This window comes from Tyto alba, unplaced genomic scaffold, assembly GCF_018691265.1.
Source record: "Tyto alba isolate M040663 unplaced genomic scaffold, T.alba_DEE_v4.0 Super-Scaffold_14, whole genome shotgun sequence".
Taxonomy (NCBI): domain Eukaryota; kingdom Metazoa; phylum Chordata; class Aves; order Strigiformes; family Tytonidae; genus Tyto; species Tyto alba.
Window position 1 is genome coordinate 24,420,197 of NW_024881276.1, and position 13,729 is coordinate 24,433,925.

The window sequence follows — 13,729 nt, forward strand, 5'->3', positions numbered from 1 at the left end:
TAGCAACTTTTTGGGAAACCTGTAATTTCACAGATCAATGAACATACTAACAAGAACTTCCTATCAAAATCCATGGTCTGTTCATCCTCCCCTCCCCAAATTCATTTATTTCTCCAGAAAAGACTGTTTTGTTTATGTGTCTCTTTATCCTACCTCAGAAAATGTAGCTTAAGTTTATATAGATTTAGTACTCAAATATGGGCTGGTTGTTTTTTTCTGTTTGTTTGGTTGGGTTTTTTTTGTCGTTGTTGTTTTGGGGTTGTTTTTTTTAGGTAAAAATAAGGTCAGACAAAATTAACAACTACTACACAAGCCCAATTTACAAATTATCATCAAGCTTCTAATCATCTATGAAAGCTTCTGAACCATTTTCCCAAATGACTTCCCTTACCAACAGGCAAATAGAGCAACACTTTACCAGCATATCCCAAAAGACCTCCTGAAACAGAGCCCAGGTTTTCCTCGACAGCACTTGAAAGTAGTGAGCAGACCTTCTGATACATAAGGCTACATAGTACCACGTGAAGTCCTCCATCATCATTTCACTCCTAGCAGTCAATACTAGAGGAAGAACTCAACACTTACCCACATATATTCAGGATAATCAGCCAAACGCTTTAATCCTTCAATAACTGTATCTCTGTCTTCTTCCCATTTCCTTTTGCAGAAAACAATCTCAAGGAAGTACCACGTCCAGCCAATTAGGGGCACATATAGTAGCTCTCTCTTAGCAAGAACTTTGGAACTCTTGGAGAAAAACAAAACCAACAATCATAAATGTCATTTGCTGATTTGTACAATGAGATCAAAGACATTAAAGTTAAGATGACAAAGAGTTGACGGAGTTATATCTGGAAACTCAAACGCAAAGAAACTGTATGTGCATGGGTTTTAAAGAGACCTATCATCCTCCAGATGAAGGGAAAGCTCATGGCCCCACGTACCCCTAGCACTCCAAAGCGCTCTGTCATAGTCCAGCCGCACAAGAAGTCGATTTCAAAGTTATGATTCAAGATGATGATGACGTGTTCTTTCCCAAAGGTGTTCACTGTGGCCTCGTCTGAGAACAAGGTGCACTCTGTGCCTGACCACCATTCCAGCAGCATTACCAACTCTAACAAACAGGATGGAGACAGACATTAGGGATGCCACTTACAGAAAGCATTTAGCATTTCATCTCCAGCCCCATTCAGTGCCTAGTCTCTTCTGACTCCCAACAACACTGTCACCTTTTCAATCCAACCCAGTAGAGATGAAATACTTGGATGGGTATATACCAAATCACATCACCATCCCTTAAGAGGTGTTTAGGGTACTAGATATATGCATTACAGATAATTTAGCAAGTTTTTAATAGTGACAAGTTTGGGCATTATATTATAAATGTGAAATTTCATGATCAGTGGGAAAAAAAACCCCGAACTTTGTGCCTGAAAATAGACAGCTGAGCTGTTGATTGCTACATTAAATGAGTACAGTTTCTCCCAGGTGGAATACAAATTATGCATAGATGCATTTAATGCTTTTACTCAACATGAAACAAGCTTTATGGAGGTAAATAGACCAATAAAGGGCTTTTAAAGGGATACAGTGCCATAGATCTTCTGCAATGGATTTTAATATTAGAACACAGGACTCTAACCGTTCTGTATTATGGTCAGTCAGAAGCACCAGAGAATCAAGCTAATTTATCAAAATACCCAGGCAAAGACAGGAATGGTAAATCGTGTCTTTCTTTTACTGCAAAGAAAGAATGAGGCCTTTCCCCTCTGTCATCTTCAGCTTTTCAGTATCCCAGCATCTCTTACTCCACCCTGAACATTTCCTTTGTTACCCACTCTTCTTATTTCCCACCTCCTCTTTTTTTATCTTCAGAATCCCTGAATGTACAAAATACACTGAATGTAGTTGCTATGGTTAGCCTATTTCTCTCATTTCAGTACAACAAGGCAGATGGAAGGTATTGCTTGTATCATGGGATAACTGTAAAAAGTATGAGAACAGTTCATTCTCCCAGTAGGAAGACTTACTTCCATGCAAACTGTAGACACTGGTATTTTCTCTTTTCAATTAGATATGGATACAATCGAAATTAGTTTGCACAAATGTGGCGTTCAAAAGTCCAACTCTTCCCACGTTACTACAACAAACTCACAGGTTCAAAACTGGAAGGTGCCCCCTCAGTTCTCTACATCAGGTTCTGCCACACAGTATTTCAACTTTCAGCTGGGAGGCCCTGGTCTTGCCAAATGGAGCAGTGCCTTCGTGCACAAGGGCTTCTGATCAGCGGGATGACGACAGTGTAATCTATCAATACTGCTAAATAAGAGTGGGTCCAATATTGCATCACATCAGAGAGAACGCAAACACAGTATTTAGGTGAATGATAGGGAAAATCAATCCTGGTCTGCTGAACATACATACATAACTCCTCTAGCACTGCTTTTTTTCAACTGTATTCCCCACGTGACCACTTATCCACCAGGTTATTCCCCTATACTGTTTTGAAGACTCACTCATTTGGAGGCGTGACGAAGTTACGCAACTTGCTGATCAAGAAAGTATAACCCTGGTCAACTGGAAATACAGCAGAGGAAAGGCAAAATAATAGTTTATACCAGCTAGAGGTTTCTATCATGGCTTTCCAGTTTTGTCTTCTTTGCAAACGATGTGATCACGTACCTTTACTGCTCTGGTTATCTTGGCTCAGTAAAAGGGCAAAGAGGACAGCAAGAGTGTCCTCAGTTGAGAGATATGCACTTCCAAGCAGGTGGTCAGAAGAACAGAGAAGTGGTACCAAACACAATGCAGTACTTTAAGCAGTTTCCCCTTTCCATTGCTGTCTTTGTACTAAGGAAGACTATCTCCATCACCTGCTACAGTTATTGCATTTTCTTATCAGAAATAAAACAAAATGGGTGTGTCTCTTCAAAAATCAGAAAAAGTTCTGCAGAGACAAGTGTGGATGATTTTCTGCAGAGCATTTCTTGTACCATTCACTCTTAAATAGTGGAGGAACCTTTGCTGAGAGATTTGCCAGAGTTCATACTGAGAGAGGAGGGTTGACGAGCCAGAGAATTAATACAAGGAAACAGATTGCCCCTTCACAAGAGTACTGATAAATGATGTAATTATAACTGAGAGTGGGCTCGTTTCCTTTTTTTGGGTGAGTGTGTTACAGCTATTTTGCATGACAACGATCCTGCCAATGCCACAGCAAGCCCATCCTTCTGAAGGAAGGGACAATAACACTTGCACTGCTTGGGATACTTGCTGTAGAGGACAAGAAACACCTTGCTACAAAAAACTCCTCCTGCAGCCAGGGGTCCCACGTACCAAGGCAGGTGGGTTTATGGCCTCACAAGCCACCCAGAAACAAAGCAAATAAGAGGCACAGCTCACCTCAGTTCAAAGTACTAACGTTTGAGAGATTATTTTTGCAACAGGATTAAACCAAACGCACTGCACTCTTCAAAGGTGTGAGTCATCTGAAAGGAGGTGATGTGGGAGAGCTTGAAGTACAGACTACCCATCATGAATTACATGCGCTGCAAAGGGTTTACACTGAGGCCAGAGGCTGACAGACACTTTTTTCCCCAAATGTCTGCCACGAACACTAGATAAAGTCCATCTCCTTCCCCTTCTATACTGTGTTTTATGTATTTGAGAAGAGATACAGTGAGAATAGTCTGGCTATAATACATAGCCAGACACAAGATCACCTGTGTATCTACCCCAGCACACCGATCCTCTGCCAGACACACAGAGCAGCATCTGTTACAGACGGCTCTGACATGAACACCCTCAGCCTGAAACTAAACAGCTTGGGGTAAACGAGCAAAACATAGCATCCGGAACAGAACACCAACCTACAGGTTCGTTGCCAAAAGGCTTCCACATAATGAAATATATTTCATTATGAATGACAACATTTGAACTGCTGCATTTACACAGCTTACTTAATTTGCTATAAATCACAATTGAAGTGCATATTCTGTCAGCTCTTCCATTACAGGCCATCAGCACTCTGCAATCCCATGTACTTATGATAATTTTCATAGTTTAATTTCTCAGTCATTTTATTTATAGTAGGCTCTACACAAGGAGTTATCCTAGGTACAACCCAATTATCTACTCAGCTTCTCCAAACCTTTTTGGACAAGAGTGTAGGCTATTTCCAGCGAATACAAGATGTAAAGTGTGATTTTTCCATGCACAATGCTAACTTGTAAAAATCAAATGTCTGAACCTAGAAGCCTTCCAGGTACAGGCAGTTCATATCTTCAGAAAAGCCCGACTATTAGTGCAACAATAGTTTTCAGGATGAAATCAGAGTCTAGATTATTAAAAGCACATTAAGAAATCTTACAAGTAAATAAATAAAAAAAAAATCCCTCATATCCACACTCCCCTCCAACCAAGCTAATTCTGAAGTTTCTACCTATAGGTTCTTCCATTGCAATATCTTTTCTCCTGAGAGTTTCCCTGTCACTCAACTTCCTTTCTCTTGTGCTTCTCAGACAACATTCTCAATAGGTTGGACAAAAAGCACGAGAAGGACAAGGACAACAAGCTGAAAAAGAAACCGAACTAGACACTTCGGAAAGTTTTTGTCGGTAGTACTTCACATTGATGATTTAAGAAATGTGGGTGCCTATCAGTGGACTGCTCAATTGTAATTTAAGTACTCACTTAGGTGACTCATTTATCCAAAGTGGGAGTTGGATGCTGTGCTGAACAGTAAGGTAAGTGGCCATGCATACTGGGAGGGGATGGAGAATGGAAATGAATTAGATGATTCACTGCCGAAACAGGAGGTGACATTTGGACTACGGAGCCTTCTAAACATTCATTTCAAAAATCTAATCCCCTGTTAAACTGTATGAAGAGGAAAAAAAAAGCCAACCACTGGGAGGAAGTTTTGCAAAGGTCTGAAAGAGGAGAGCAAAGCAGCTGCACTCATTGTAGGGCTATCCCACAGGCATTAGAAAAGAGCAACAAATTGCTCACAGGAGGAGACAGTGGCATCTCAGATAGATTCTGTAGGGTGTAAGAGGACTCCGAAGCTGTCGCACAGTTCAGCTATAGAGTCATCTACACCCCTGTGCAGATCACACAGTCGACTTGGGCCCCTAAATAAGTGGCCAATATCACACGTATGCTCAGTACCTGAAACAGCCCCTGTGAATTCCCCCTTCCCCATCACTTAGCACTGGCTTTGATGCTGGATGAAGATGGTATTGAGACAGAATCAGCAATTCCTGCCAATAAAGACAGGGCTGAGGGTGGGGGGGAGCTTTACTTCCCCGCTTTTTTGAGTAACAGAGTGACAATATGTCTCAGTCCCTTGACTTTTGTATGTTTTCCCAATATTCCAGAAAAGATGGCTGCTTTGAACTGCTCTGAAGTAGGCTATGTCTAACTTAGCACTTCTCTCTCTCCCTCTCGTGTCTCTGTGTGTGTATACATATAAGCATGTATATATTTTTTTCTTTAATTAACAAAAAGAGAAACAAAAAACACTCCCCTCCCCACCCCCAGCCCTTGCATCCCCTTCAAGAATACTCACGGCTCCAAAGTGAATAGGCAAGGCGACAGTTTACTCGGCGATAAAACTGCTTGTTTATGGGCCAGAGGACAAGCGTGCATAGTTGAATGAAGTTAATGATCAGTCCACTCACAACAAAGACGAACCCAATGAGGAGGTGAACTATGAACTGGGTCTTCAGAAAGGCAATGAAGCCCATGATAACCACTCAGAAGTGTGTGCAAGGGCTGTCACTCAGAATAATTGTCCTGAAAGAAAAGAAAAGAATCAAATGGAGATTGGATTTACAAGCCCTGAGGAAGGGCAAAGCAAGAGCCCTGAGACACTACCTGCAGCTGCAGCAACAGGAACCCAACCCAATAAACACTGCTCTCCAAGCCTGCCTCATTTAGGTCTTCACACAATAAACTGTTGATGGTGCAAACCACTTCCAAAAATAGTAAGGAATCATTATTTACAATTTACTGCCCACTAAGAAGATTATTGTTTGCTGAAGATGAATCTCACACCTCTCTTCAAACAAAGATCATATAATTGGACTTAATGCTGGCAAGAACACTGAGCCCTGCACTCACAGTGAAGCAGTCGAGCCCCGGTCGGTAAACAAGCTGCACTGTGACTGCTGTACCTTCAGGCTTTGCTCTCCCTGAACTGCAACGGGAGCCTCAGCCCTCCAACACCCAGTAAATGGCACGCTGAGCCTCTGGAGCTGCCGACGATGCCTTCCTGGCCTGCCTTCAAAGCCACTGCTCGGTACAGACTTCTTCCTAACAAGCACCGAGTGAGAGCTGCCGGGGGCTACAGGGACTTTGTTTCGCGTTTGCTTTGACTAGAAGAGTACAGCAGCCCATCTGGGGAGCAGGCTCTTCATCCTGCAGTGAATTTCAGAATGAAAAGAGCAGGGCTGGTCACACAGAGCATCGGTCTGGCAAACATGAAGGCATGGAAATGGAAATTAGGTATTCCCACATCCAAACCCCATACTGGAGCAAGTTTAACTTCTCACTTTGTCAAGCCCCAGTTCCACGATCAAATATACCAGTTAGTATGTGGAAAAAAAGTGAAATAATAGAAAAACCTTAGGCTATGTAACAGTACCAACTTGATCTGGAGAGGGCTTTGGCATAGAATCTTGATTCCACCAAATGAGCCAGAGCACTAAACTCTCAGGGTACATGCCATATTTATACCAGGTGCAGCAAGACAGGCAATGGCTTTGTGCAGAAAGTCATAGTATCTTAGGCAGACAAGTCTGGTCCAATACAAATCCTAACAGTACAAAGTTAACCCAATAAAATCTATTTACCAAGCCACCAGACTGAGTTTATTCCAAACCCTGCCTTATCTGTCACTGGCCTTTGAGCCATTGGGTACTAGAAGTCCTACAACTAGGCTAACCATGCTGTCAAACCACAGCATCAACTTCTCACCCAAAAAATAAAAGCATGACCCTGATTTTCTGCCACAGCCAAAGCTTGCTGACAGTATTTATGCTCAGCTTTTACAAGTGTTGCAAATGACCAGACCAACCAGTAGATGGTAACAAACACTTCTGACAAGCTAAGCATCTGAAGGTGATGCAGAAGTTCCTCGTGCCTGAAAATAAAGTACCTGCCAGCTGTGAGGAACCAAACCATTTTCATTTGCCACCTGTTTACAGTATGGTGCTATTTATAAAACTCAACAGTAGTTTTACTTGTGAAAGCTTGTTTTCTACTGTCTCTTCTACAAATCAGATACTGCCTTTCAAGGCACAGGGTGTCTAGGTTTTGCACAATTAAAATCTATTTGCATCATGAGTAATCTACCCACTTCAGAAGCACATTACAGAGGAAAAAAAAAGTCTGTTTTAATAGTGCCACTATTGTGCCTACCACAGAAATCAAAGCAAAGCAAGCTGAATAAGCCGATATTGAAGCTTATGATGAATAATCTAAATTCTCCCAATGCTTTCCTGTAAGAATGGAATAAACATTTCTTCCACTAATAAATTACTTTAAGAATAGCTGTTGGGAAGCAGAGACTCGTGCTTAAAAACAAACAAGTGGAGCCGTGTTTCCTCTCCCCTCCCCAAAGTGTTGCAGAGTATAGTTGTCTCATACAGCCAAAACACTGCAGCAGCGTTCACACATACTGTATGGGAGGTAGCTGTGGTGTTCAGCATTTGACTCCCTAACACAGCAATGGGCTCATTTATCTTTCCCACTGGCATGTTCTTCAAGTCATTATATTAATTACTGCCAAACATTAAACACCACATTCTTAATATCCAAGATCAGTCATTCTCTTCATCTGGTTTCTCTCAACATCTGGTTTCTTCACAGTTCAAACAAACAAGAAAATATTAATTTCCCTCCTCACCCCCCCACCCGTTTCTCAAATCCCTACTGTATAGCTATGTGCAAGCAGTTTTGCTAATGACCATATCTATCCTAGTCATTAGACCAGCACTTACTGCCTTTCAATGCACAGCTTGGCCCCTTCCAGACAAGGGCCCAAAGTGCATACAAACAGCACAAGGAAAACCAGAAATGTCAAGTATTATCCTCAAATTAAATGCCCTGGCTCCACTTCCACAGCCTCTTTGCTTTGAGCAAAGTCTGGAGCACTCTGGTATTTGTCCCTTACATTAAGGACATTACCACATTACAGACCCAAAAGGACAGATCCCTCTTTACATGACAGAAAGCTGGAGACATTGCAGCATGTTGCTTTCCCAGCTTCGTCACGTGGGGGAAACGGGATTTGTCACTCTTGTGCCAGCATCCTGCCCCACACGCCAGGCACCATCTCGCTCTGGCAGGACCCCAGAGTTGCGTGGCTCTGGCTGGTGACACTGCACAGCTGCCTCGTGTGCCCAAACCTGGGCTCGCTGCACGCCTGGGCACCTGGGGACTGCCAGTCTTACTGGTGTTGCTACGGGGTAAAGAGAACAGCAGCCAAAGCATAGCTGGTTCCTCTCTGGCACCTTTCAAGGACAGCACTTGCCCAATTGCTACGTAAAGCACAGCTGGTTTACTTAAACATCCCCTTAAAACAGACAGAGATCAACTGAAATATGGGCTGGCCTCATTGTCTGATCCTTCCAGTTTCAATGCTGGATGCAGAACCTGCCCGTGTCCCTTTTACCGATATCTCACTTAATTGTATTTGACTTCTAAGATAATTAGTTAATCTTAACCCAGGAATTCTTTACTTTTCTGCATTCCTGCCCATGTAGGACAGCCAGGCAATTCAGGGACAGGCCAACAGGCAAAGGGTGATTAGCAGCTGTTTTGCTGAATCCCACGGTTGGGCTAGGGAGAGGATGGGGAAAATCGGTATTTGCCGGAGCAAGGAGAAGCAACACTTTTGCATCTGATACATCTACTAAGATCAGCTAAATGAAGTGTCTAGGAAGTAAACATCTGCCCTAGTTTATGACAGCAAGGCTCAGCATTATTCATTTTTTCTTCTTTAAAGTATACTCATTTCATGTGCATATTCAAAAACCTACTGGTAGAATCTTTTTTCTCCCTTCTCCCCCTAAAGCATCCTGTAACTTTGCAATATTGACCTTTCACCACAAACCCTCCGTTTCCTCCCAGGTAGCCACACTGAGAACTGCGCTCAAGTTCAGTACTCTCCGGGCTTTCACATGCTTGCCAAGTGCCTGCTTGTCATGGCCACGCTGCAGGACAGCACTAGTGTAAAACCCAGCTCAAACCAAGTGGCACACTTTCATTGCCTTCCAGTGCCTTACCTCACAGGGTTATTTGACTTTCATGAAGTCAGAAACCAGTCCCCATAGTATTGATCTTTCTCTCCTCTGATCAGAAAGTTCTTAAATGTTTTGCATCCTTCTCTGCTCCCTCCCTTATTGATATACCCTTCAAGTAAAGGGCAAGAAGGCAGATGTCCTACAGCTTTCTTGGGTACACAGCTGCGTCTTGTGGTTCCATGTTCACATGGGTTCTCTGATATCCAAAAAATACGTCTCAGTAGAAGGAGGAATACAACCTTTTTCCTTTACCCAGCTTTCTACATTGATGAAAATCATAATGATTACACTGCTTTGAGACTAATATCTCTCTGTTAAATGTTGCTGAAATGTGCAACAAAGTTCAAAAGCCATTAGAAAGGAGAATGACAGCAACAGCAGGATTGCATCAGACTCGTTTTATTAAGAAATCAGGTTAAAAAAAAACAGATGCACATTGTGCACTAAGCACATTACAGCCACTTCATGAAATGTAGTTATTTATGAACTATAAATTAAAAATTAAGCCATTAATCATTCTATAATATTTCCAGTTCAAATTCCAGGTTTTAATTAATTTATCGCTGTCATGTGTGTACAATCCCTCTGAAGTTCATGAGGTTTGCAAGAATATGAACATTAAATTAGAAACTGCTCCACTGGTTCTAATATTCCAACCCAGTAAGAATTAATGTATTTGACAACAAGAAAAACCGCAGCAGCCAGTACTTATATCTCTAGCCTTTTGCCTTCAGTTTTTCTGAGAATGTTGGTGTCATTTTTCACCTGCTTCCACTCTGCTGTACCACATTTATTTCCACTTATTAAACTAATTACAGATATCTTCCACTCCAAATCTTGCCCCCCCCTAATTCTGATATTTTACCAACTTCATAACATTTTTGCTAGTTGAGAAATAGAGTGAAACCCTCATGATACTGAAACACATCTTTTACCATCAGATTTTAAAACACTGTATTTTTCAGACTGATCTTTGTAAGCCTCCTTGATGCCTGTATAAACTTGGCAAACTCTGTCTATGAAGAAAGGCTAATAACGTTACAAGTCAGAAGCAGTACAAAAAGGCATTTTGTTGACCATGTCTCATCAAAGGTTTCTTCACTATTTTTCAGAATTCTGCTAACTTGCCTCATCAAAAACACCAAGGAAAGTTAAAACCTTTTTTTTTTTTATTCAAAGCGAGAACTATCTGTTCCATGAGCTGCTTCACACACACGTGGAGGACAACTACAAACAGCAGCAGCAAGGAGCTGAAGAAAACACCTCTTCTCTCAGTAGACTTCCTGCCCTCCAGATTTCTCTGATGACCCCAGCCAAGCTACTTCTCTTTTAAAAGCAGCTATGAAAAACACTAGCATAAGTGTCTTTTCCCCTCACTTTCTCTTACAAGATCAGAAAACCCAAGGATACTAACCAGCTACCCAACAGTCAAGGCAGAGACGAGAAGGAAAACTTTCAATGCCACTGCCTATAGCTGTTTAGCATATAAATAAAAGTGCAGGTCCCAGTCTGGTTATTCTAGCATTCCTCAAAAGTGCTACATTGCCATAGGGGAGGCAGATTATTTTCCTGGACAGTTCTGGGACAAACCACACAAAAATATGTTATCATGTTACAAGTCGCATTCAATGCTTAAAGTAATTTACCTTTGACACCCCTAGGAAATAATTTTTCCTTGCAGAATATGCAATACTTTTATAGCTAAAAGACAAAAGTGGCTATCCAGCTTTTAAAAGGGTAATGATATATTCACAGCAAATACCCCTGATACAGGAAAATATTCAGGAATAAAGTAGGTAATCGGTGGTTTTCCACTTCCTGCCCTGTACCACATCTCCTCCTAGGATGAGGAATTTGGCAGCCTGACCCATGCAATGCAGAAGCCATACAAAACCAATGGACTGATTATCTACCCAGGGTTTTGCCCCATACTTCAAAAAAGCAACACAAGGCTCCTGCTCACTCTGCCATGGCACCACTAAAAGCAGCCTCCACTCAGGCCTCATTTATTTTAGTATAGTTTTAGAAGAACCACTGGCAACCACAGCTGTCTAAGTAGGCTAGAAAACATAGCTTAGATCAACAGCAGTGAGTCAGTATAGCAAATAAGCAAATGAAAGGAGATAAGGTATAACAATGGTTTTGGGGTCTATCTGAACAGTCTGTACTAGGGATTCTCCAGATATGCTGTGAAAATAGACAACTATTCAATCACATCCCACACAGCATTACAAAGTGTCTACTACAGACATAGCCTTTTAAACCTAAGCATGACAGTAAGATTATCTTAGTTTCTCACACAATATAGGTCTAATTTCCCTATATATCTCTCAGTGAAATGACAGGCTGATTCAGAGTTCATTCAAAATCCTGCTTGTCATGAATTTCTGAAATTAAAGTGTATGGAAGAGGACCCTAAGCCAAGCTTAGGTCACAAAGAAGCAAATTTGAGTTGTGAGAACTAGGAATATGATCTTAAAAAGAAAAAATGTTACTGAGTTACCATAATGAAATTTGGTGAGAACTTATTCTTTGAAATTTTGTCAATCTTGGTTTTAAAGCAGCATCATAGACAGTTTCTAGAGAAGGTCAAGAGTAAAAGCTTATCACCACTGTCTGAAATATATTAATTATTTTGATCTTGATCTAAAGTCCATTAAATCATAGAAACCTCCACTAGTATCAATAGGTTTGGCTTAGTATCTGTAGAGATTTTTCATGATATTAGTCTGTTTCCATCAAATAGAAAGCCTTTTGCTTAACTCATCATCTTAATGAGATGCCAATGCTTCAAGGGTGGGGAGGAAAAAAAAAAAAAAAAAAGCTGTGCACATTGCTCTGACATTCATCGTCATTTAATAGGCATACAGAATGAGAGGTCCTGAAGAAGTTATTTCATTTTCTTCTGCCATAGGTAAAGTGTAGGTGTTCACTCCAGGCATAATGTGATGGTCACTCAGAACAACTGACAACCACGTGACGAGCACACATCCTCAACAGAAGCACTTGTCCCTGTTCACGCCTTCACTCTATAAATCTTTAATTTCATTATTAAAAGACTAAGTTTACCAATTAAACTTTAGTAGAAAGTAGGTTATAAAATAAAATGCATACGTGAATATTTTCTGCATACTCCACTGAGGAGTGACCACACAAAGTCATCCCTTCACCCCACAGATGCCGTGCAAGGGCACAGCCCCACTGTGGGGAGGCCTTTATGTGCGCCGAGCACCTTCTCCCACAGCAACCCCACCCCACATCCTATGGAGAACATCCATAAGAGGTCCATATCCTACTGGGACTTCAGCTCCTGCGCTCTTTCTTGTCTTTAAAATGTGGGGTAGCTTCCTATTAAGATATGGGCTGCTCTAAAAAAAAAAAAAAAAAAAAAAATCAAGATAACCAGTTAACTTGTACTTTATAGATAGAAGATCACAGAATATGTAAACAAAGCAAAAATGCAAAGCATTCAAACAGCTCGATGGAACCAGGAGATAAAACAGCTCTCGATAGCAGGTATCATTGCATTTGAGGCACAGTTTTCCCTCCTCCCCACCCTCAATCAAGTGTTACTGCCATGATTAAACCTCCTCACCCGCTGAAGAGAGCACTGTGCATATGCCCCTGCTAGAGATGAAATTATATTTTTGTAACTTGTTGCTACAGTATTACAGTTGAAAACTCAAGCAATATTAAAATGGCTATTTTCCAAATTTAATTTCAACCATTTCTTTTTATCGTACTTGGCACATACAAAAAAAAAAAAAAAGCAAGTGTGCACAAATTCAATTTCTCCTCCGCATACACACTCAGTTAACTCGGCCTCTATTTAAACAAATGGATCAGATAACAGAAATGAATCCTGACTTGCTTAGAAATCTGCTGGCTGCAAGACAACCAACACAAGGAAGCAGAACTGCTTGAAAGACTCCTCTCACTGCAAGCATCTCTTTACCGACGAAGAAAACAAAGGTATTTTTATAAGGATTTTCTGTTCACAACAGGGAAGACTAGAGAGATTCTGTCGTGAGTTCACTGGGTAAAACCAGCCCACACAACTTCAGTGTCACAGCTGAGTATCGCTGAACTTGGCCGACATAATTTTTTCAATAGAACAGCCTCACTGTAACTTGCAAGAGATACCGCAGGATTCTGCGTTGAGCTTTCCAGTGAAGGAGTCCCACTACTTCAAAACCTGGCTGTGCATGCATGTAGCTTTTTATTTCAGGAAGACAAACACTGCCTTATGGTTTAGTAAACTGAGGATAGCTTCTATTATAGTATGTCATTTACAACTCCTTGTAGGTGTTTGCATGCTGTTTCTCCCCTGTATACGCACACACCATTTGTCATCATTCGGTCTGCAGTCTGGCACTTTCACTTCAGTATAAACAACACGTAAAGTTAATTTTTCCCAAAGC

At 41.3% G+C, this 13,729-nt stretch overlaps 1 protein-coding gene across 5 annotated transcripts in view; it reads right to left on the minus strand.

Moving 5' to 3' along the window:
* AGPAT3 (1-acylglycerol-3-phosphate O-acyltransferase 3) overlaps window positions 1-13,729 on the minus strand; it is a 97,257-nt gene that overhangs the window by 16,202 nt on the left and 67,326 nt on the right. For all 5 annotated transcript variants that reach the window (XM_042788597.1, XM_042788598.1, XM_032994452.2 and 2 more), the window contains 3 exons: window positions 5,570-5,796; window positions 945-1,114; window positions 586-747 (listed from right to left, as the gene is read on the minus strand). In XM_042788597.1, coding sequence (XP_042644531.1) covers window positions 586-747; window positions 945-1,114; window positions 5,570-5,747 — 510 coding nt within the window. In that variant the 5' untranslated portion in view covers window positions 5,748-5,796. The remainder of the gene's footprint in view (window positions 1-585; window positions 748-944; window positions 1,115-5,569; window positions 5,797-13,729) is intronic.